A 24953-nucleotide genomic window follows, 5' to 3' on the forward strand; every position below is an offset into this window, starting at 1 on the left:
GCAACGCGCTCTACGTGGGGCTACTTTTGAAGGTTACCCGGAAACTGCAATTAATCCAGAATGCAGCAGCTAGACTGGTGACTGGGAGTGGCCGCCGGGACCACATAACACCGGTCCTGAGAGATCTGCATTGGCTCCCAGTACGTTTCCGAGCACAATTCAAAGTGTTGGTGCTGACCTTTAAAGCCCTAAATGGCCTCGGTCCTGTATACCTGAAGGAGCGTCTCCACCCCCATCATTCTGCCCGGACACCGAGATCCAGCGCCGAGGGCCTTCTGGCGGTTCCCTCATTGCGAGAAGTGAGGTTACAGGGAATCAGACAGAGGGCCTTCTCGGTAGTGGCGCCCACCCTTCGGCTGTGAAGGAAATAAGCAGCTATCCTATCTTTAAAAGACATCTGAATGCAGCTCTGTTTAGGGAAGTTTTTAATATTTAATGCTGTACTGTTTTTAACACTGATTGGGAGCCGCCCAGAGGGGCTGGGGAAACTCAGCCAGATGGGTGGGGTATAAATAATAAATTATTATTATTATAAACCGTGGAGTTTGCTCCTCCAGGAGGTGGTGATGGCCACCAACTTGGATGGCTTTAAAAGAGGATTGGACAAATTCACGGATAAGGCTTTTGGTGGAGACTGACCATGCATGTCTATGCTCGGCCTCCAACGACGCTTGCTTGAAACCACCAGAGGGGAGAGCTGCTCTTGCACTCATGTTCTGCTTCCCTGGTATTCCACAGGCATCTGACTGGCCACTGTGAAAACAGGGTGCTGGACTAAGCAGGCCTGCAAACTGCAAATAAATCAAGGTGTCCACGCTGTAAGCAAGAGACCTGCTAGCACACTTCCAAAGCTAAGCAGGGTCTGGCCCGGTTTCAAACTGGATGGGGGCTGCGTGTTGCAATTCCTACATTGCAGGGGGGGGGGTTGGACTAGATGACCCACAGGGTCCCTCCCAGCAATACCATTCTACATTCCATGATCCAAAGGTCCCACGCCAGTTTGGGGCAAACCAGAGCAAACCCGGAAAGCTTGAGGGCAGCGGGCGCCAAGGCGATTTAATAATAATAATAATAATTTTATTATTTATACCTCCCCCCCATCGGGCTGGGTTTCCCCAGCCACTCTTCCAGCACATATAAAAACATAATAAAACGTCAAGCCCTGGTGATCATCTAATGTTTATTGGATGGATTTCCCCCCTAAATTGATTTTTGAATTCTGAATTTATTGTTGTTCACGTTTTATACTGTATTTTATGGTGTTTTTTGTTGCATCAGTTAAGTGTTTTAAATTTGTTGTTAGCCGCCCTGAGCCCGGTTTTCTGAACCGGGAAGCGCGGGGTATAAATAAAAATTTATTATTATTATTATTATTGATTTATTTTTATTTTTTTAAAAAAAATACCCTTCCTTATACAGAGCCTTCAGGTCTCTTCCAAAAGTTGCGTGCTCCTTTCACCTCCTTCATACCTGATAGGAGAGCGCTTTCCCCCCCTCTAGCAGCAAGCGCTATTTGCGGGTAGCGTGCCCTGGTCCATGGAGGCTCGACGCGGCGACGCTGCCGTTCCCTGCCCGGCCGGAGGAGGCGGGCGCGCTGCCTTCGCCGGGGAGGAGCCGGAGCGAGAGCCGAGACGCTGCCGCCGCCTCCTCCTCCTCCTCCTCCGCTGCGGGCAGGAAGATGGCGAACGTGCAGCTGGAGTTCCAGGCCAGCGCCGGCGAGGCGGACCCGCAGAGCCGCCCTTTGCTCGTGCTGGGCCAGCTGCAGAACCTGCACCGCCTGCCCTGGGCCCAGCTGCGGGGGAAGCTGCAGCCCAGGGTCACCGAGGAGGTAAAGGCACGCCGGGCTCGCCCGGGGCAGGCGGGCTGGGCAGGGAGGAGAGGCTGCTGCAGGGAGCTCCCCCGACCCATGGAGCTCGTCGGGGTCCCCACCCCAAACTGAAAGCTCTCCTGATAATTAATAGAAATCTCCTTTTCCTCTTGCTCTTGCCTCGGGAAACGCTTCCTCTCTCTTCCCCCAGGCCTGGCCTGGGCTGGAGAGAGCGCCGCCAGCAGCGGTGGGGGTGGGCTGGATTTACCATATTTCTCCTGTCGGTTAGATAGCGCCTTGCTGGAAGGGGGGGTTGGTTGGAGAGGGAGGACGGAACTTGCAATTATTATTGTTGTTGTTGTTTTTATTGTTATTATTGTTATATTTTACAAAAGAACTACCTCTCATCCTTTCATTCCCACGTGCTGAAGCTCCGCCCCAGGTAATTTTTCCCCTATCTGTTAAGCTGCTGACTCTCTGTCCTCCCTAAATGAGTTGCTCCCATGAGATTCCCACGAAGGGGAGGGAAAAAAATTGCTTCCCCCTGGAGGAAGCAAAAATTCACGTGCTCTCATCTCGAACCCGTCTCCTTCCTTGATTTATTTGCAGTTTGCAAGTTAGGTTTATTCTCAGTAGGCAGCTGTGCAGCCCTGCCCGTGTTTCTTCAAAGTAAGCCCTACTGAGTCCAAAGGGACTTAGGTACTTTCAGATGGTAGCCTTGTAGCCGTCTCTTAAAGGAAAAGGGGCCCCTGACCGTTAGGTCCAGTCACAGATGACTCTGGGGTTGTGGTGCTCATCTCCCTTTACTGGCCGAGGGAGCCAGCATACAGCTTCCGGGTCATGTGGCCAGCATGACTAAGCCGCTTCTGGCGAACTAGAGCAGTGCACAGAAACACCGGTCTACCTTCCCTCCGGAGTGGTACCTATTTATCTATTTGCACTTTGACGTGCTTTCGAACTGCTAGGTTGGCAGGAGCTGGGACCGAGCAATGGGAGCTCACCCCGTCGCGGGGATTCAGACCACCGACCTTCTAATCGGCAAGCCCTAGGCTCTGTGGTTTAACCCACAGCGCCACCCGTGTCCCTTAGCCCTCTCTTGCTTAGAGGCAAATCCCTTTTTAAGTTCACTTACTCCCAGGTAAGTATGCCTAGGATCACAGCTTCAAACCCTTTAAAGTTTTTAGTTTTTCCTTTTTCGCCTAAATGGTCAACCTACCCAAACTCGTTGATTTTGAGTTTTGCTTTTAAAAACCAGCTGTGTTGCAAATGCTTGGATTTGGTGCATGGGTGCATATTTATATATTTAGGAAAGCGCCACCCAGTTCTTGCCTGTTCTAGGTTCACTTAAGGAGGGAGTAAGTATAACACATCATGGAATTCTGATGAGAGGAGTTTAGATCAATGGAAGCTGTTCTACACAGCACAGGAGAGCAAAAACAGAAGATGTTCCCTTAAAAGAGGGCTTCAGTGATTGCCTAAGGCAGTGTTTCCCAACCTTTTTTGGGCAAAGGCACACTTGTTTCATGAAAAAAATCTCGAGGCACACCACCATTACAGCCCCGTGACGTCAGCGCGCAGCGTCACGCCGGGAGGGACGCACGAAAGTGTAAGTTTCAATTTTCCCCCCTCCCCCTTGCCTTCCTTCTGTGCCAACCGCCAAAAAGCCAAGAAAAAAGCCAAGACTTTAGGGCAGCAGGTCGACACGGAAGAAGCTCCTACCTAAGGACAGGTGCGACGGCCGTGTCCTCTTCTGCCACACTTGGCAGCCCTGCCTCACGGTCGTGACTCCCACCCTGATTTCTCCCCGCAGGTCGAGCGGCACAGGCAGCCCAATGTGTCCAGCCCAGACACAAGCCCCGCTTCCCCACTCTAGATCCTGAATGCGACCAAGTGCTCTGGACTCCCGAGCAGGGTGGGAAAGAGGACTCGCATCTGGTAGCCTCCGGGCTCCTCGCCTGCTCGAGGGATGGCATTGCAGGCAAGCTGCCGGCCGTCGCCATCGCCGCCCCCTCATGCGAGTGGACCTGCCCGGAGTGGTGGGCCGGGGGAGGCTCGCTCTCTGTGGGGATGTGGCCCGCACGCGCGGCCCCGCTTCCTCCTGCCCAGGGCTGAGCTCCTTACCCGCGATCTCGGTCTCGCGCACGCGGATCCCACTTATTCCGAAGCTCGCGCCACTAGCCGGGGCTCTCACACCGTGCCAGGGCGAGGCGGCGCGGCCCACTGACGTCACCATGGCTCGCCGCCGCCCTCGACTTCCCTGTTCCCTCCCCTCCCTCGGGTCGCCGTGGTTACCGAGGACTGCAAGCTGCTCGGGCGAGCGTGGGGCATTAAGTGGGAGAAGGAAAATTAAAATTAAAACTCGCCTGAAGGCCGCCTCTCCGGATATCTTTCGAATTTTTTAATTTTTCCCGCGGCACACCAGGCAACGTCTCGCGGCACACTAGTGTGCCGCGGAACACCGGTTGGGAAACACTGGCCTAAGGACAAATGCAGACAGCTGCGCTAACCTTTGAGCCATAGCTCAGTTGTGGAGATCTGCTTTGCATGCAGAATGCCCCAGGTTCAATCCCTGCCCTTTCCAGGTACAGCTGGGAATGCACCCAGTCAGTGCAGACAATACTGGGCAAACCCTCCTCCCCCCAAAAACCCAGAAAGACTTGTGGCCCATTAAAAACCCTAAAAGTCTAGGAAGGAGTGTCTCCTTTAATCCCCTTTAACTTCCATTCTGGCTTTTTGCAACAAGCATGGGCAACAGAAGTTGGAGAGAGGAAGGAGACTTTTCTTTTAAAAGATCTGTACATTATATCAACTCAGTGCAGCAGCAATTTAAAGATATTTTGCAAAGCTTACCGATAACTTGTCTGCGTGGGTCCCAGATTTGTTGATTTATTAACTGTCCGGGAAGTCAAAACACAGGCCTTAAGGTCACTTGACAGAATTTGAGCAATTAGTTGCGGGGGTTGAGAGGCTTCTGTGCGCTTCGAGGTCAACAAAAACCAGACGGATTTATCGGGCATTGGTTTGACTTTGTTATTTAGAAACTCCACGTCCCCATTATGTGAGATTTTTGTAACTCTTATTTCACTTTGCTTTTTGCTCCTTTTTCTTTGCTGCATATGTGCGAGGCTTGTTACCTGTTTTCTTTGACATGTTTAGCAAAGATGGGAAACAGTAGGTGCTTAAAGCGTCTTGTCCCCCCCAGCTGTTGTTGGGCTTTCTCCCAGGAATCCCAGCCAGCATGGCTAACAGTGAGGGATAATGGGAGATATACAGCAACAACAGCTGGAACAGCAGCAGTCTCCCCATTCCTTTATTATGACACAAACATTTGCGGATTCAGATCTGCTTCCTGCTGCATCAGGAAATTTAAAGCTATATGGGCAGATAAAGCATCTTAATTTGTCTTGCTTGCCCTTTTTTGTACCCTGTGACTGGTACACCTTTTGGCCACATTCCCCCGCCCCCCAATACACCACACATTGGTGTATCTGGCATACATGGGAAGAGGCTTCGGCCTAGCTCAGTATTATTTACACTGACTTCTGCAGCACCTCTCCAGGCAATGTTAGAAACTCAGATATATAAGCTAGGCACCTTAAACCAAAGTTACAGTCGCCAAAACTGTCTAGTTGCCATTTTGGGGGCAAGGTGGCTCGAAAGTTATGTTTTTCAAGTGATGGACTGACTGATTCTCAGTTAAACATCTGGGTAGTTCAGGTGACTGCCTTGAGCTAGGTTAAGAACTTTGAGAACTTGAAGAAGAAAAGTCACTTGATCCAGGGACAGTCCACATAAATACTGGCCTATTCCGACCTCTTTTCCTTAATGGTGACACGGACCATTCATAACATAAAGAGTTTTCTTCACAACTGGGGTGGGGTTAGTGAAGAGAAGCTACAACAATTAACTACAATTTTGTTCACTGCTCCTGCTTAGGCCGCACAGAAAAAAGTATTTTGGTTTGGTGAAATTCATTCTGATTGTGCAGTTAAAGTATAACTGATAGAATTCTACAGGACATGGAATTAGTGTGTGAAAACAGACAAGATCCAATGATCCTTAGGCTTGCCCTTCCAGATGGTGAAGATGTCAGGTGCCATCCTGGTGCCCAGGCATCCTCACTTGGCTGCAAATATCCAATAGCCAGGTGGAAAAGGTGCCTGGCACCTGGCAAAACTCAAACACTGATTTAAGGCAGGGCATCTTCCCCATAACTACTTGGAGATGTCTGAAGTTGGGCCTGGAGCCTTCTGCACTCAAAGCAGTAGCTCTTACACAGAGCTAAGGCCCTTCTGCATGTACCAATGAATGGGCATAGAGCTCAAATCCCCCTTGTGTTGTTGAGTTCTATACACCTTGATTGGCGCGTGCCTATCATAGAATCATAGCGTTGTAGAGTTGGGACCATCTCGGCCAACGTTTTGCAATGCAGGAATCTCTTGCCCAACGTGGGACTCAAACCCACAACCTTGCAATTAAGAGTCTCATGCTCTGCCAACTGAGCTATCCCAGTGTGCCAAATGTGCAGAAGGTAGGACCCGCTCACCTGATGTAGAGGTGAAAATGTGCAGACTATTCATTGTGACCCAGCGACTCACCTCACATATTCTTTGAATGCATTTTGGAGGGGGGGATACCTCCATGGAGTGTGGGTAGCAACTCTTTCCCAGATGTCTGCATTTTATTAGGTACGCCTGCCTTACTTCTATCTCCCTTGTTGTGTAAACGATGGAATTAAAGTCTAACGATGGCTAATACTGAAAAATTGAGATGCTGAACTTTCCATTTTGGTGCAAACCAAAGCCATTCCAGTTTCTAGTGCCCTCAGCCGTTTAAATCCACAGAAGAGGTCCTCGTCTGGTTTGTTTCCAAAATGTAGACAGTGGAGAGGAGGGAATGTCTGCTGATAGCCATATCTTGGAACTTTTATCTGGACTCAGCCTTGTACTTTAGACCAAGAAGCCCAAACAACAGTCTGGGGCTTCTGCAACACTTTTATAATAATAAAAAACTCTTATTGCCTTTTCAGCCCAGTTTAAGATATTGGAATGAAAATGGTTTTGGCACAAACCAGGGCCATTTAGTGATTGAATTTGGTACCTTGTGCAGTTTGTTCCTTTGAAAGAGTGAGTGACCAAGCTGAAAGATTGTTGCTGCTGATTAATGAATCTGCAATCAGTCCTGTGGGCTGAAATCCACAGTTGGGCAATACCTTTCTCAGGATCAGTCAAATTGCCACAAAATACTGAGTCAGTTTTCAAGTTATCCAGAACTCTTCATTGGCCAAGATGTTAAACAAAGCAGCAGATGGGGTGGCAAAGTGGGGTGTGTGTGTGTTCTTTTTTAAGAACAGAAATTAGGTGGGATGTTGTTGCCATGAGGTCTGCCTTGGACTCTGTCCCAAAATGGAGATTACAGTCCAAATCGTGACAGAAGGAACAAGAAACCTGTGAAGATTTGAGCCAGCCTGTCCATTTGGAGAAAGGCACGTTTTACTTGTCTCCACACTGCAGCAACTACCCCAAAGCCATTGCAATCCGCTCATAACTGAAGACCTGTTTTGAGGAGACCAGCAAAAGTTGTCAGGCAGTTACAATAAAACAGTCCTATTGAAGGTGCTTTCAGATGGGAGCTTGATATTGTAAATGGGTCGTTGTCAACACGTTTGGGGTTGTTGTTGTGTTTGGATTTTTTCCTGGAGAGGGTAAACCCAGATTAAACAGGGAATATGTAGACTGATGTTTTGATGCCAATGACATAGTGTGGGCACTGTGAAAAATATGCATGCATGGGGGGGGGGCACTTATTCCACAATAAACACCAGTCTGGAAGCACCCTGAGTGAGAATTTTTGGCCCATCTAGGCTAGTAGGTGTACACCACCATTACCTGCAACCCTCGCCCCAGGGTTCCTAATGCAGGTCTGCCCAGCCTTGTTTTACTGAGTTTCTTTAACAGGGTTCAGCCACACGAGGCCCTTATTAATGTATATTATTTGTTCTGCCATTTTGAAAGAAGCATGGTAAAAATCTGAAATACCGCGAGCTCTCTTTCCCTCTTGATGTATTGATGGAGACGCTCTTAAGCCATTGTCAGTTCACAGGTAACACTAAGCCAGACCATGGTTTAGTGCACATGTGTGAGTGTGCAGACTCTTTGCACCTCCTGTTGCGTGCTAAGCAACAGTTTGGACAACGCACTAATCCAAACCATGACTTAGCTCACAGCAGTGCAGCAGCAGGAGGACCGAGGAGTAAAGTGGTCAGTCTCTCCAGGAGAAAACAGGTTTGCGCTAAGCCATGGTTTGGACTTAGGGTTGGATGTGAATCGGGTCATGCTGTGATCACTGGGTCACCATGCAGTCTGGGGTTTTTGCATCACTGCAGCATTGCTGCTGCATATCCCTCACCACTGTGGTAAGTCGTTTGCCAGGCTAAAGGGGTACAACTGAAAAAAACTGTGAACGGGTGGTGCATCTTCTGAAGAAGGGTTTTCAATCTCTCCCATTGTTTCCTTTTTCTCAGTTATGGCAAGCTGCGCTAAGCACCCTGAACCCAAACCCGACCGACAGCTGCCCTCTCTACCTGAACTATGCTACCATAGCCGCTTTACCTTCCCGGGTCAGCAGACACAACAGCCCGTCAGCCGCCCAGTTCCTCACGCGCCTCGTTCGGAACTGTCTCCCGGGAGGGACCAACAGATGCATCCTTGTAAGTGAAAGTGAGCAGGGAAGTGGCTTAAAAATATCCGCAAGCGTTTAAAATGCAAAGGGGCTGATTAAATGTCACGTTCGCTCTTGGAAGAACCTTGAAACACCTTGTTCTGCACTTGCAGATTTGTGATTCACTTCTTGTGGAAGCAGTTGATGCCTTTGGGTATACTTGGTCTTAAATGATCTTAGTTTAGGCAACTCCTGATTTACGCAGGGGTTACATTCCAAGGCACCGTGCGTTTAAGTGAAATCACATATATTTGAAACGCTATTGGAAAACCCTACGAACCCCCCATTCCGCCCCTTCTCGTGAGGTTTTTGTGACATTTTTGGGTCATTTCTTGGTTCGGTGCATGTGCTGTTGCACACATATTGGACATGCCTAAAATGGTTGCTGTCTGAATTTATAAATTTATTGTTGTACTTTTTTTTGTAAATCTCTTTGAGGGATTTTGTTTTTTTAATCAAATGGAGTACAGTGGTGCCTCGCAAGACAAAATTAATTTGTTCCGCGAGTTTTGTCGTCTTGCGATTTTTTTCGTCTTGCGAAGCACCGTGTCGGAAAAGATTTGGTAAAGCTTAAAAAATCACCTAAGTCTTTAAAAACCTCAAAAAAGGCTACCACACCGCGTTCTATGAGTTGCTCCTCGAAGTCAAGTCGCAACTGTATTAACGGTGTTAAGAAAAAGGAAACAAACTTGCAAGACGTTTCCGTCATGCGAAGCAAGCCCATAGGGAAAATCGTCTTATGAAGCAGCTCAAAAAACATAAAACCCTTTTGTCTTGCGAGTTTTTTGTCCTGCGAGGCATTCGTCTTGCGAGGTACCACTGTATAAGTTCCATGAAATGGAAATAAAACAAACCAATCAATAAAATTATTGCCAACTTCTGAGTTTCAAGTCTCTCCACCGGTGTTTAATTTCAAAAAAAAGGAGGCAAGATGTCCTAAGCTCCAAGCTGGCATCTCTGTACAGGTAATTTTTAGTATTCTTAGGTAGGTCACAGTCCTATATTCTAGGGAGGGAAAACCTTTAGCCTTTTAGGTATCATTGGACTCCCAACTCCCATCAGCCTCGGCAAAGGCAATGGTCAGGGGATTGTAGCTTCACAACACCTGGAGTTTCACAGGTTCCCGTGCTATGTCACACCCACTTAATTGGAAGCAAGCCCAGCATAACTCAATATGGCTTCCTTCTGAGGAGACAGTTGGAGACCTCTGCTGTTAGGAGGCTTGACACCAGGTTGCCTCCCCCTCAGAAGTGTGGACAGATATCTGAGCTCCCTATATTCCAGGCATAGGTGAACTCGTCCCTCCAGATGTTTTGGGACTACAACTCCCATGATCCCTAGCTAACAGGACCAGTGGTCAGGGATGATGGGAATTGTAGTCCCAAAACATCTGGAGGGCCGAGTTTGCCTATGCCTGATATATTCTTTCAACCCTCAGCCCCTTCTCAGGTTTCTGGCACGCATTTGATTTTCTGTTTCCCTTTCAGATGGTCTGCGAGCGCTCGGAGGTCTTTGCCTCAGCCTGTGCTATAGCAAGAGCTTTTCCGCTCTTCACACAGCGATCCAGTGCCTCTAGACGCACAGAGAAGAAAAGTGTGGTAGTGGAATTTTTCCTGGTTGGGCAGAACAATGGCCCTGTGGAGGTGGAGACGCTTAAAGTAAGCTGCCGGTTTGTTGCAACAGAAGAAGTTTGATACTTTTATTTTAAAAAATTAAAATTAAAAAATATTTATTTGGTTTTTCAGATTACAGTTTTACAGTCACATATACAACATAAAGACAAGATTCCATACAATCTCCAGGACTTCCCTCCTCCCCTTTGTGGGTCCTATTGTTAATCATTTCCCCCTCATCTTTTATAATGATCCAAATCTTTTACAGGGACGCGGGTGGCGCTGTGGGTAAAACCTCAGTGCCTAGAACTTGCCGATCGTATGGTCAGCGGTTCAATTCTCCGCGGCGGGGTGAGCTCCCGTCGTTCGGTCCCAGCTCCTGCCCACCTAGCAGTTCGAAAACACCCCTAAGTGCAAGTAGATAAATAGGTACCGCTTTATAGTGGGAAGGTAACAGCGTTTCCGTGCGCTGTGCTGGTGCTGGCTCACCAGAGCAGCTTCGTCACGCTGGCCACGTGACCCGGAAGTGTCTGCGGACAGCGCTGGCTCCCGGCCTCTTAAGCGAGATGAGCACGCAACCCCAGAGTCGGACACGACTGGCCCGTACGGGCAGGGGTACCTTTACCTTTACCTTTAAATCTTTTACATCTCTGTTACATCCAAAATTCACCATTAAACTACAAGTGTTATTCCAATCCTACTAACAGTTTTTACAGTTTACAATGGTTTTTAAGTTAAATTATACTTTTTGACACAAAAATAATACTTTGGGTTAATGTTAAAGGCTTATTTCCCCCTAGTTGCATGGCTGGTTTTACTTTAGCTGGTTTTCATAGAACACAACAGGCAATTTGCAAACACGAGAGTGCGTTAAAATTGAAATGTAGGTGAAATGTTATGTACTTCAAAAGAAAGAAAGAAAGAAAGAAAGAAAGAAAGAAAGAAAGAAAGAAAGAAAGCTACAAGCTCCTAGGTTTCCTTACAGTAATGCAGTGATAAAAATGAATTGGAATTTGTGATGCTACCTTCTCCTGTGTAGAAGTGAGTGATTAGACTTGCTAAGGTCGATCCACCACAAGTAGTCTCTGGTCTACACTACAGACTTCCATGACACTTGAATTTTCCTGACACCCAGAAAGTCTCTGAGCGGTGCAGATGCAGATGAAAAGCAAAGCCAAATGTTGTGATGCATAGACACTCTTGACATGCTCCCCTTTTCTTTCTTGTATGAATTCTAGTGTCTGGAAAGTGCTGCGGAAGGTATAAGGCTGGCAGCTCGGATCGTAGACACCCCATGCAATGAAATGAACACCGACAGCTTCCTGGAGGTTGGTGATAACCTTTTAACAGCGTTAGCTTGAACAGTCCGCTGAATTTGGGAAGCTTGTGTCCAGGATTTCACTGTAGCGAAGCTGTATTTTATCCATGATGCTCAGGGAGGTGGCTGACTTGTCGCTTGGCATTTGATGACGAATGGTTTGCCATTTTGAACCAGGTGGCTTTAATGAGGCTCATAAATCAGTAGGACTAAATGATCTAGGTTTTGCTTGTAGGCTTGGGTGGGTGACATCCAGGAAAGAATGTGCAAGGGTTACAGCCCCCCGTCCCCGCCCCCAAATTGGTCCCACACAGGCCCTGTTTTGAAGAGTCTCTTCAGACAGATTTCACGTAGAAACAACAAAGGGCCTTACCTCATTCCTGACTACCTGAGGACAGCGACGTTCAAAATGTCCATGAACACTTTTTAATGCTGTGCTGATATAACCCATCGATGTTTGCAAGTTTTGGTGGGGATGGAAAGACGCGCTGTAAAGATTGGGTGAATTTTGCCTCACTCGCACATCTGCCATAAAATCCCTGACGCTCCGCTGGTGAAGGGGACAATTCTTACCCAAAAATTTACAAGCAAATCAACAGCAGCTTGGAAGGTTTTGAAGGCTAGAAAGATTCTTTTTTAAAAAAGGTCTTCATTTGGCAGCAAAAAGACATGGAAGTTTGTGCTAGGTGAAGCACAGCATGGACAAGGTTTTTTATAAATGGGGACCCACCACCGATAAGGCCCTTTCCCCAGTCACTGGTCCCCTTGCCTCAGAAGGTGAGGCAACCGGGTGGAGAGCCACTGATAATGGTTTTGGTGTCCTGGGAGGTCATTGCAGGAAAAAAGGGGTCCAGGCGAGTGGTTGTTGCATCCTGGTCCCTTGGATTTGGGTCTTGGATTCTGACTTTTGAGTTTAAGAAGCACAGTGTTTAAAGGTGTTGTGATGTGACTTTGGTGTCTTCCTTACCTGAAGGAAATCAGAAAAGTCGGAAAGGACCTGGGGATTGTTCCAACCATTATTCGAAACGCAGAATTGAAGGAGAAAGGATTTGGAGGTCAGTCAAACCGAAGCCATTCCCCCTTCCCCACTCCCTCATATGGTAAAATCTTGTATGTGGTTAAGACATTACTCATGGGTAATTCAGATAATTTCCCCAGCTCTCCTGCCTCTACCTCTGTCTCCAGGTATTTACGGCGTTGGCAAAGCAGCCGTGCACCCACCGGCTCTAGCCATGCTGAGCCACACCCCGGAAGGTGCCACACAAACCATCGCCTGGGTTGGGAAGGGCATTGTTTACGACACTGGAGGACTCAGCATCAAAGGAAAGGTGAGCGTGTCTGGAGACACAGCAGCAGCTGCACACACTCACTCGCACACATCAAAATTCAGTGTGTACTGATGCCCTGCTTGTGTGTTCGGTATGTGTAAAGGTGCCTACCTGGCCACAAGTCCAGACTGTAGACGCATGTGTGATCTCCATCGATCCAAAGGGGGCCTGCACACTTGCAGAGTCCCTCTACCTGGTGCATTCATTCATATTCAGGTAGGGCTCCTTCAGATGGATGCTGCAGGCCACAATGGCTATGTTCTCCCTCCAGTGTCCGAGGCCCTATCCAGGGGTCAGCAAACTTTTAAGCAGGGGGCCAGTCCACTGTCCCTCAGACTTTGTGGGGGGCCGGACTATGTTTTTTGGGGGGGGAAGTGAACGAATTCCGATGCCCCACAAATAACCCAGAGATGCATTTTAAATAAAAGGACACATTCTCCTCATGTAAAAACACCAGGCAGGCCCCACAAATAACCCAGAGATGCATTTTAAATAAAAGTAATAATACTACTAATAATAATAATACTAATAATAATAATAATAATTTATTATTTATATCCCGCCCATCTGGCTGGGCTTCCCCAGCCACTCTGGGCGGCTTCCAAAAAAATATTAAGATACTGTAATACATCAAACATTAAAAGCTTCCCTAAACACATAAAACGACACATTCTACTCTTGTAAAAACACGCTGATTCCCGGACCATCTGCGGGCCGGATTTAGAAGGCGATTGGGCCGGATCCTAACCCCAGGCCTTAGTTTGCCCACCCATGCACCTCTAAATACTGGTTGCTGAGCATCACAAGTGGGGAGAGCTGCTGTTGCACTTGAGTTCTGCTTGTGTGCTTCCCCTCTGGGGCACCTGCTAGGGCACAGTAAGAACAGGGTGTTGGACTGGATGGGCCTGTGGCAATTGCATTTTTCATCTTGTGCACCACTTTGATAGCCTCCGGCTGTGCAGCCGTTTATGAATTTGCGAAATAACTAATAAAGGTTGGGCTGGCCTAGTTCACTCTTGAGAAGCCCCTTCACTAGTTGGGCACTCCCTGAATGGCTGAGTGGAGCTTAAAGGTGAGGCAGTGTTTGTTATCTGTATAATGCCATCAGGGCACATAATTACTCCTACACAAAGTAGAGTAAGCCAAGAAGAAGCAGGTCTCTGCCCCACAGAGCTTACAATCATTCTAAATTTAGATGGGGAAGGAGAGGCATGAGTAATCAAAGGATGAATATGCTTTATGGCATAAATTCACTTGGGAGGGTGTCTTAACAGATAAAGCCTGCAATCCAGTCAGTACACACTTACCAGAGAGGAAGTTCTGTCGAACTCAATGGAGTTTACTCAGTGAGGGATACACTGCAGTGTTGCGCTGTAATCACCTTGCATGGCTCCTTCAGCACCAAAGCTTTCTGCATAAATGAATCTCTTTGTGTTTACATTTGTCTAGACAACAATGCCTGGGATGAAGAGAGATTGTGGTGGAGCTGCTGCTATTTTGGGCGCCTTCAAAGCCACCGTAAAACAAGTGAGTGAAACTGAGCAGTTTTTATCCAAGGCTGTAATGCCTGTTTTAGCCATGCAGTAGAGCCTTGGTGGTTCAGTGGCCTACCAGTGATGTAACATCACGGCCGTTCCTTATTTTGGAGGATTCAAGAATGCGATGCCCGCTAGAATGAGAGAGTATTCCTTGAAGTTCATTCAGCAAACAAACCCCCCTCAGGCCTGGAGTTTTCATTGCTGTGAAACTTGCTGAATTGTTCTTGGCCTCAAGGTCACTGCTCAGCCTGAGTCCTTGGCTGACCTTTGGCCCTGTATATCCATTTAGTTCAGTGTTGTCTGCACCAGGGATGGGGAACTTGGTTTTTAAATCCACCTTTAAAACTCTAAACTGCCTTGGCCCTGAAGGAGTATCTTCACCCCCATTGCTCAGCCCGGACCCTGAGATCCAGCTCCAACGGTCTTCTGGCACTGCGAGAAGTCAGGTTATGAGGAACCAGGCAGAGACTCTTCTCCGTAATCGTGCCAGCCCTGTGGAACACCCTCCCACCAGATGTCAAGGAAATAAACAACTATCTGACTTTCAGAAGTTCCCCTTTATTCCTCATGAATGGTGGCTTGCCCTTCTGTTATGGCACTACAAATTGATGGTGGGGTGTTGCTCCCCTCTCCAGGTTTGGCATTCCTAGATTCCTTACCCTGACTCAGAAATAAATACCAGGCATGCCTAAAGCCAGGCTAGGCCCCTGTACAAAATGCAGTCTATTGTGGGCATTGCACAGTTATATGCATGGCAGGTGGGAGGGGAGACAATAAAAACGCCTTGGAATACTGTGACAAACCGATGGGTGTTCTTCAAAAACGAGAAAGGCCAAAGAAATTCCACTCTCGCTATAGTGCTATGAATCTTGATGGCAGACTTCTCTACCCGGCAATAGTATCCAGGGCTCTGAAAGCATCTCACTGCAGTCATTTAATGGGGCAGCCGGGCAGCCAAGAAATCTGGTGGGAGGCACTCAAATGCTAAATTAACATTTCCCAAGGCTGCTGCTGCTTTAAAATGCATTTTTCTTGCATGGAGCTGTATCAGAGACTTTGTTCGCAATAAATAAAAATGTGTGGCATGGTTTCTCTCCTGTTAGCTTTCATTTGTTTTGCAGGTTCGGCTCTCCCTTCATTTCACAGCTCTTCTTTTCTCCTTACTGCAATAGGGCTTTAAAGACAATCTTCATGCTGTTTTTTGCTTGGCTGAGAATTCTGTCGGACCAAATGCAACAAGGCCGGATGATATCCATGTTCTTTACTCCGGAAAGTAAGATTTATTTCTTCCCTCCACTCTTACCCTACCTGGCTGCTGCCTAGTGCTTACTTTGGGAATTCTCCACCTGCTCCTAACTTTAAAAAATGCACAGCTGGGGCAGCACACCTGGGTCCTTGGAGGATTTCATTGGCTCAGGGAGATTGCTAAGCATGAGCAGGGATAGGTGTATAGGCCACAATTGCAGACGGTACAGAAAAAGCGCAGGTTGCAATATTGGGACACATGAATCAGCTTCTTGGAATCTCTGCTTTCATCTGTGGGAAGGTTTCAAGTCCCTATGATTGGGACTGATCTGCGAGTTCGTTTGGGCCATAGAAGAAGGCATTTCCATCAGTATACATCCATACCTTGGATCTCAAATGCCTTGGCCTTCCACTGCTTGGAAGTGAGTGTAGAACGTTCTTTTGGAAGCCGAACATCCGAGAGGGCTTCTGCAGATTCTGATTGGCTGCAGGAGCTTCCTGCAGCCAATCGGAAGCCGCACTTTGGTTTTTTTAATGTTTTGGAAGTCAAACGGACTTCCGGAACGGATTCCGTTTGACTCCCAAGGTATGACTATATTTTAATTGGTAAACTTGAATTAATGTTTTTCTTGTGTATTTTTTGTAACATTTGTTATTGTTGTTTTAGCTTGCTGTTTTAGCTTTTCTACATTAAGGCGCATAGCAGTTACCTAACTAGATTAAATGAATAGATAACCCTTAAACATTGCCTTATTATTATTATTATTACTACCCCACTCTTTCTCCAGAACTGTGGAAATCAACAACACTGATGCCGAGGGCAGGCTGGTGCTCGCTGATGGAGTTGCCTACGCTTGCAAAGACCTTTGTGCTGACATTATTTTGGATATGGCTACTCTCACTGGCGCTCAGGTACTTTGAGTCAAAACAAAACAGGCTTTCTCTGCGATAGCTCCCTGCTTTGGAACAATTCTCCCCAGGGCGGCATGCTAGGTGCCTTCTTACCAGAGTCTGCTAAGTTTCAGAGTGACCCCAGAGTTCCCTGGAGAAAGAGTTTGAAAACCACTGCTTTACACAGCACTTACAGAAGGAGACAGTGGCATGTCTTCACAGCCCTCTCAGGTGCATCTTCTTGGCTTGGGATAACTCAGTTGTCCTTCTTGTTGGCTGAGGAGGAGGAGCAGGGAAGGAAGGGAAGGCGGTTGAGTAAATATGGAATACTACAAGCAAGTTAAGAGTGCTGTCTGGGGAAGGCCTGTCCATCAGTGCAAAGGTGGCACTGCCCCACCAACCTCTCCCGGCCCTTAGGCAACCTCCACCTGCCTGCCTTCTCGCTTGCAACCAGTCCAGGAGGTATAACTTGCCTCTCAGCTTCTCCTCAGTCGCAGTGTTGCCCTCGTAGAACTCAGCAGGGAGGACAATGGGGGCAAAATTAGATTTGTTTGGCTCTGACTCCACCTACTGTCAGCTTCTCTGCCTTCTTCCCTACAAGTACCAGTGGGCACCAGCTGCTACTGGTGTTGTCCTTTTCCCCCTCTCTCATTTCTTCTTTCCCTTCCCTGCCGCCCAAAGCATCTGCTATCAAACAGAGGAGGAAATGGCTTGTAGGACACCAGTCTTTGTCATTTGGGCGACAGGAGCGGGTGCCAGCAATAAATCCCATGGAATAAGTGAAGCCAACTCTTTATTAGAAGAAACAAGGTCTGCTCAGGAGTGCCTGGTCTAAGGAGCACAACAGCTCTTTTCTCAGTAGGTCTTGTCCTTTTGAGGCAGTTGTGGGGACCAAAGGTCCCCATCTTCCCACAGCTGCCTAAGTCTCCTCCTCCCTTGGGTGCTTCCCAAGCAACCTGAGACTCCGCCGTCCGGCCTTTGCACCTCCCTCTTCATACCTCTTCTGGTACTGGGAGACCAGAGCAGAGGGGAGCTTGTCGCAGCAGGATGAGGAGATAGTTTGGTTTTTTCACCAGCCTGACTTGTCTCTGCCTCTTGGCCTCCTCTTCTCCTGTTTTCCACCTCTCTGCCACAGACTTTCCCTGCTCAGTAAACCCTGCTCCCTCTTCAGCTCCCTATGCTTCCTCTTCCCAGTCTTCTCCCTCTGACCACTCTTCGTCTTCTCACAACCACCACTTCCCTCACAGATGCTTCTTGGCATTCCTCCAGCCAGCCCATGGCATCAGGAGATTGCATCGCAGAAGCAATCCATGAGTCCCATCTACTGTGTAGCACTTCAGAAGCACTTCAGAATTTAGGCAGAGATGGCCTGCCTCTTCTTGGGTTTCACGTTTTCCTTCTTGTTACCTTTCAGGGAATTGCCACGGGGAAATACCACGCTGCTGTCCTCACCAACAACGAAGAGTGGGAACGAGCCTGTGTCAAGGCGGGCAGAAACTGTGGAGATCTGGTTCACCCTCTTGTCTATTGCCCTGAGCTCCATTTTAGTGAATTTACCTCTGCTGTGGCTGACATGAAGAACTCTGTGGCAGTAGGTTTATCAGATTTACTATTATCAGTTACTATTTTATGCCTACGCTGAGTACAATGCCTGTGAGGCACTTTCTGCACTGTTTAGGGAAGTTTTTAATGTTTGAAGTTTTATTCTGTTTTTGGTGTTCTGTTGGTAGCTGCCCAGAGTTGCTGGGGAAACCCAGCCAGATGGGTGGGGTATAGTTGTTGTTGTTGTTGTTGTTGATAATTATTATTATCATCACCATCAGATCAAAAGTGCTGCTGTGTAGAACTGCTTTGCTTTCTGCCTACCTTCTCTAGAAATACAATTGAGCATCATTATCTGTAGACTGAGGCTTCTGAAAATGCTTCTTACTAAACACAGCCTCTTTTCTGCTGTTTTCTCCAGGACCGAGATAACTCCCCAAGCTCTTGTGCTGGACTCTTCATTGCTTCACACATTGGGTTTGACTGGCCTGGTGTCTGGGTCCACATAGACATTGCTGCCCCGGTCCATGCGGTGAGTTGTGTATGATTGATTCCATTCTCTTAAGTCAAAGGCCGGTATATCCTCACCGCAGCCACACAAAATTAGATGGAGCCAACATTGCCAGCGATTCAGAAATGTTTTAAATAACTAAGACGAAAGTTTTGAGTCTTTGTGGAGTGGGATCTTGTCTTCTGCAGTGCAATAATAAGCTAGTCCTCTGGTTATGCGCAAGCAGAAAGATTGAAATAAAATAAAAAACAACAATGTTTTGAGAATCTTAGATCTTTTTCAAAGCAAATGGCTAGCCTTTATAGAGGAGGTTGAAAATGGGTAGATACAGCCTGGTGAAACCTCAGAAGTCAAAGGAAAGGTTTGAAAGTCAAGTCTTGCAAATATTTTGTCAGAAGTCCCACTGAGTTCAATGGGACTTAAGTTCCATAAGTGCAATACGCCAAATCACAGCATTAGTACAAATTCTAGAGATCAAGAGAGGCCACTGGACACCCGGGAGATCCTTGGCCTTTCCTGGGAGCAGCAAAATCAATGAAACAAAAGCAGCAGATACATGCAGGTTTTGTGTCATTTAAACAGGTTGTGGAATTCAGGCAGTGTAACTACAGAGCAGTATCCAGCAAAGTATTTCCACCACCGTAAAGTGTTGTTGCAACACTTCTCCTTCTACTGCACACCCCCCTTCTCCACATCTGCTCTGGAGGTTTGGGGGGGGGACCTAGAACAGTTCTGGGGGGCATGTGGGGAGAGGAGGGGGGGAGTTCCGTTGTGCACCCAAAAGTCCTTGTTGGATTACAGCCCACGGTGTTGGATTTTTTTCTCTTCATTTCTTAGCTTTATGTAAATAGCAGAATATACTAGTAAAAGCATTGGCAAGAGATGCATTAAAAAGCAACTTGTTTGATAGGGGATCCCTGTACATACGTTGTTGTTGTTGTTGTTGTTGTTGTTGTCCCCATCTGACTGGGTTGCCCCAACCACTCTGGGCAACTTCTAGCAAATTATAAATACACAGTATGTCCTATTGAGTTCAGTGGGTCTTATTCCCAGTTACAGTGGTACCTCGCAAGACGAATGCCTCGCAAGACGAAAGGGTTTTTGGTTTTTTGAGTTGCTTCGCAAGACGATTTCCCCTATGGGCTTGCTTCGCAAGACGGAAACGTCTTGCAAGTTTGTTTCCTTTTTCTTAACACCGTTAATACAGTTGCGACTTGACTTCGAGGAGCAACTCATAGCACACGGTGTGGTAGCCTTTTTTGAGGTTTTTGAAGACTTTGGTGATTTTTGAAGCTTTTCCAAAACTTTTCCGAAACCGTGCTTCGCAAGACGAAAAAAATCGCAAGACGAAAAAACTCGTGGAACGAATTAATTTCGTCTTGCGAGGCACCACTGTAATTAGGTATAGGATTAGAGCCTTAGGATGCTGCAAAATGACTTAATTTGTGTGCCTCTTTCCATTCAGCTTATTATTTTTATTTCACCTAAACAACACACAAGCCCTCATAGGCAGCATTCCAAGCATTTGCCTTCAGTGTTTCTCCCGCATTCAGTGCTGAGACTCGCCTCTCTCTGCTTTTGCTCCTAGGGTGAACGAGCCACAGGCTACGGCGTCGCTTTGTTGCTCTCCCTGTTTGGCCGTGCCTCCGAAGACCCTCTCCTGAACATGGTTTCTCCGCTGGGCTGCAATGGGGACTCCCCGTTGGAAGATATGGAGAGAGATTCCAAGAGGCGCCGCTTGGTTTAATGCCCGCTCTCCTCCCCCTTTGGAGAGAGGGCACACAGGAATTACCTCACTTTGCACTGAAGGGTTTCCCAAACCACGAAAGCACCCACGTGACCGAGAAAACGAAAACAAGTTGCTCACATTTGATTCTCCCATCTCACTCTGGCAAAAGGCTGTATTCTGTTGGGTTGGGTGTTTTTCTTTTCTTTTTTTAATGCGCTTGGGGGTTTTCTACCAAACCTGGTGACTTTGCTGCTTCCAGTCTTTATGGAGAAGGGGCTAGGGGTGTCTTATTCCCCCACGTCCCTTTCAAAAAGTATCTGAGCCTATTACTGCAACAGCTTCACCTCTTGATGCCAATAGAGCCTTTCGAGTTAGTTCTGCAGGTTTTATTTCTCGACCCCTCTGCTTTACAGAATTCAATAGTGTTGTGGGGTTTGGAGGAATATAGGGGTTGCCACCTTGGGAGTCAAACACCAGGTGCGTCCCTTTAAATCTCCTGACGCTGCAGGGGATGAGGCAGCTGCTGTGCCTCCTGGCCTCTTTCTCTGGTTTGTTTTTCACCTGCTGGGAGGCATACCTGAAATCCTGCTTGCCCCCAGGTCAGGACTGCTGCTCCGGAAGGAACTGCAGCTGCCATGCCCAACAGCATAACAGGCTCCACTTCAGTTTGCAGGGTTGCAACCGCTGGGATGAAGCCACTTTGAGGCTCTGCATTATTCACTTAGCAGCAGCATTTTGGCATAAGGGAGGCCTTGTTTTCTAAGGCAGCTTTTCAATAATAATAATATTCCTAAGCTACCATTCATGCATGTTACATCTTTTGCTGATCATTATGGATACGACCCTATAATTGAGCCGGTGCATTTCTCCACGACGGTTCTTAACACCCTTCTGCTGACAAACTTCATCGACGTTTAGAATAAAAGTGTTAATGGGAGGCAACCTAGAATAAAACCCACCCTACTCTCAACACGAGTGTAAGCTTATTGAATCGAGGTATCTGCGCCGTTTCTTTCTGCAAATGCGGGTAGGTGACACAAAGAGTGTAAGAAGGATATGCAGGACAAAGGATATGCCAGTGTGGTGGTGTGGTTAGGAGCGATAGACTCGTAATCTGGTGAACCGGGTTCGCTTCTCTGCTCCTCCACATGCAGCTGCTGGGTGACCTTGGGCCAGTCACACTTCTCTGAAGTCTCTCAGCCCCACTCACCTCACAGAGTGTTTGTTGTGAGGGAGGAAGGAAAAGGAGAATGTTAGCTGCTTTGAGACTCCTTCGGGTAGTGGTAAAGGTAAAGGTCCATTAGGTCCAGTCAGGGACGATTCTGGGGTTGCGGCGCTCATCTTGCTTTATTGGCCGAGGGAGCCGGCGTACAGCTTCCGGGTCATGTGGCCAGCATGAATAAGCCGCTTCTGGCGAACCAGAGCAGAGCACGGAAACGCCGTTTACCTTCCCACTGGAGCGGTACCTATTTATGTACTTGCACTTTGAGGTGCTTTCAAACTGCTAGGTTGGCAGGAGCAGGGACTGAACAACGGGAGCTTACCCCGCCGTGGGGATTCGAACCGCCGACCTTCTGATCGGCAAGTCCTAGGCTCTGTGGTTTAACCCACAGCGCCACCCGCGCCCCAGTGATAAAGCGGGATATCAAATCCAAAACTGGCTATGAGTCATGGCAGCTATGTGGAATTGGGCAATGGCGCTCTCATGGCCAGGTGTTGAGGGCAGGCCATGGGAGACTGCTTGCTCTCTCGAGCTACCGTGGGGCATCTTGCTGGGCACAGGACTAGGCAAGAACCGTGGCTCGATGCAGCCTGGGCAGTTCATGCATTCTTCATTTTCAGGGCCTGAGCAGCATATCCCATTCGCTGCTCCTTGCCACAGCCAACTTGTCATACATGCACATAACCATCTGGTCATCTCACAGGAAGAGGAATGCCCAGCATGCAGCACTTTTATTTTATGATGGTACATTTGCAGAGTGGAGAAAGGAAGCAAATTGCTGAAAGTATTGTCATGATTTCTAATCTCCCCCCCCCCCCAAAAAAAAACCACACACCCTGTGGCTTTAGAGTCCTGTGCTATGTGCAACATAATCTCTGCTCTTGTACATAGGGTAGTAAACAGCGTACATATAAAGCTTACACTTCTGCCTTGCATCAGATTGAGCAGCTAACGAATCAGTCCCCTCTACACCTCTTAATTCAGTATCTCCTGCCATGTCCCTTTGCAGTTGTGCCCCACTCAACATTTCCCTTACGAAACAATGCATTGTTGTGACTCCACACACACACACACACACACACACACAGCGGCTTTAGTCTTCCCTGGGTTCCCTGGTCCATTTAATCATTGTTTCAGGAGATCTGTAGAGGAAGATGAGTTTGGCAAACAGCTGCTCCTCCAACTCCAGCTCCCCGGCCTCCCTAGCCAGGAAGATATCCGTGCAGAGTTTCAGGATGCGGTCCACATTGGGCAGCTCTTCAAACATGATGGAGCGCGAGATGCCGTTGAAAAGCTCTCTGATGAACTTTCCGATGACCAGAACAAAAGACATGTAGAGGCCTACAATCCTGTAGCGGGGAGAGAGAGATGGTGGTGATGTTCAGGGTGTTCTTTGAGTTTTCATAGACTCATAGAATTGGAAGGGACCTCAGGGGTCATCTAGTCCAACCCCTTGCAGTGCTTAGCCCAATGTAGGGCTCAAACCTGTGGCCCTGAGATTTAAGAGTCTTATGCTCCATAGGCAAAATTGACACAAGTAGTCCTATCAGCCGAAGCCCTGCACAAGGACTTCCACTTGCGTAATGAGCTTTTCTTCCCCTCTTCTTGCCTTGTGTACCCCATAAATTTATTCTGGGGGTTTAGGAAAAAAAAACCCAGAACAGCACACTGGCAAGGGTGGAAGGAAGAGGGAAGGCTCGTCTATGTGGCAAGCTGAAATGTTTGCACTGACAACATTCAACAGTGCAATATTGAATTCCTGCCAGCGATTGGCTACCTGTTCTGTATTTTTCAAGGCAGCACAGCGGGAAAAAGTTTCTCTCCACCTTAATCCAAATCTCAAATTGCTGCCCCAGAAATAACAGGTTCCAGTTTGACATCCTTACCCATGAGCTGCCAGAAATCCCAGGCTAGGAGGGCTGACCTTGTCGTTGAAGATGAAGAGTTCCATATTCTTACTGCATCCATTACCCAAACAGCCGGGCCTCTGCTCTTTCACGACCCACCATTCGGGAACATGGCTTAAGGACTCCTGGGCAGGCAGCTGCTGCAGTTCGATGGTGATATTTCTGAAGAAGGCCATCTTGTCTACGTCCTTTGGCGCATTGGAATGAGCTGCGGAAATGAGAATTATGGGGTGGGGGTGAGCTGACCTTTCTCCCAACCCACAGAACAACCCACAGAGCTGTGGGCGCTTTGCACAGCTGCAACACAGGAAGATGCCCCCACACCAAGTCAAACCATTTGTCCACCCGGTTCAGTATTGCCTACGATTGGCAGTGGCTCTCCAGGGTTTCTGATGGGAAATACACAAACCTACCTGGAGATGCCTGAGCCTGAACTGAGGGTCTCTTCTGCATTCAAAACAGATGCTCTACCACTGAGCTGGGGCTCTTCCAGAGAGTGAGGAGTGGAGTCACTTCCTCCTACCCTAACATTTAACAAGTGTCCTTGCCAACACTTCCACTTTCTAATGCCATACTCAAAATCCCCAGGGAGAACTGGAACCCCACTTTAGCCACACATGAAGAAGGAAATGCTTTCAAAAACAGAGGTGGAAGTGGCAAAGGAGTGCTAAGGAGTAGTTCATTGGCTTTAGAGGAGTGTGTTCCCTGAGTCTTCAGCAAGACATTGTGAAGAATCAGCAATGAAAGCAGAAGCTCCATGGGTCTAAACCAGGAGTAGTCAACACGATGCTCTGCAGCTCCCATCAGCCCCAGCTAGAATGGCCAATGGTCAAGGATGAGGGGCGTTGGGTACCCTTGGTCTAAACAGAGAACAGCTATATAGACGTCTAATTTTGAAAACAAAAGAGGCACTTGGATCAGGAGTGCAGAACCCACCGCACATCTGAAGTTTATATCCAGCCAGGGAACCCCACAACCCCTGGGCCCCAAAACAGCAGCGTCTCATTAGCCAGTAGTCTCTGACACCTTTGGTTTTTGGTTGTTGTTGTTTTAAAAAAACCTTTGCTTCAATTAGAGCAGCCCCGCCTGCCATTTTTAATTCCCCAAAGCGCTTCTGGGCCCTGCATGGGTTCAGAGGCATTCATGAGAAACGAAGACGGTATGGCTGACTGTTTGGAGCTTTTGCCATGATAGTGGCAGCTGAGTGAAAAGAATTTGGGGTGAGGGTGTGGGGGAGGAAATGGCACCTGTGTGCTCCTTTTGCTAGATTGACCCAATGACAGCACATTTCCTGATGTCTGGAACAATTAGACAGTGGCTTTTTGCTCATACGATACAACATGCATCTTTTGGCTTTGCCTTCCTACAGCAAAACTCTGCAGCTCTGGCCTCCTCTCATCTTCAAGCAGGCAGGATTTTCCTCCACTTTTGTCCACTTACCCACTTGCAGCCGATGGGCCATTTTAGCTTCTGCTCCGCCAGCTGCTCTCAGATACCTTGGTAGGACACCAGGAAGCAGACTAAAATGGGGGTGGGGGAGCAGAACGAAAGCAAAGCAAAACCTTGGTGAATGCTAAAGGTC

General features: G+C 47.8%; 2 protein-coding genes across 2 annotated transcripts in view; one reads left to right on the top strand and one right to left on the bottom strand.

Moving 5' to 3' along the window:
• Positions 1 to 1624: 1624 nt before the first annotated feature.
• NPEPL1 (aminopeptidase like 1) lies at positions 1625 to 21212 on the top strand. Its single transcript, XM_028735307.2, has 12 exons — positions 1625 to 1828; positions 8331 to 8516; positions 10015 to 10185; positions 11379 to 11468; positions 12432 to 12513; positions 12644 to 12786; positions 14236 to 14313; positions 15497 to 15597; positions 16358 to 16481; positions 17875 to 18051; positions 18424 to 18534; positions 20102 to 21212. The coding sequence occupies exons 1-12, from the start codon at positions 1679 to 1681 to the stop codon at positions 20258 to 20260; spliced, it is 1572 nt and encodes a 523-aa protein (XP_028591140.2). The 5' UTR covers positions 1625 to 1678; the 3' UTR covers positions 20261 to 21212.
• A 1096-nt stretch (positions 21213 to 22308) lies between these two features.
• Positions 22309 to 24953, bottom strand: part of LOC114599942 (piezo-type mechanosensitive ion channel component 2-like) — a 54428-nt gene continuing 51783 nt past the window's right edge. The window contains exons 47-49 of the mRNA XM_077929517.1: positions 24812 to 24891; positions 23351 to 23579; positions 22309 to 22813 (exon numbers count right to left, since the gene is read on the bottom strand). Of these exons, the coding sequence (XP_077785643.1) occupies positions 22558 to 22813; positions 23351 to 23579; positions 24812 to 24891 (565 nt within the window). The 3' untranslated portion in view covers positions 22309 to 22557. The remainder of the gene's footprint in view (positions 22814 to 23350; positions 23580 to 24811; positions 24892 to 24953) is intronic.

This window comes from Podarcis muralis, chromosome 5 (genome assembly GCF_964188315.1).
Source record: "Podarcis muralis chromosome 5, rPodMur119.hap1.1, whole genome shotgun sequence".
Taxonomy (NCBI): domain Eukaryota; kingdom Metazoa; phylum Chordata; class Lepidosauria; order Squamata; family Lacertidae; genus Podarcis; species Podarcis muralis.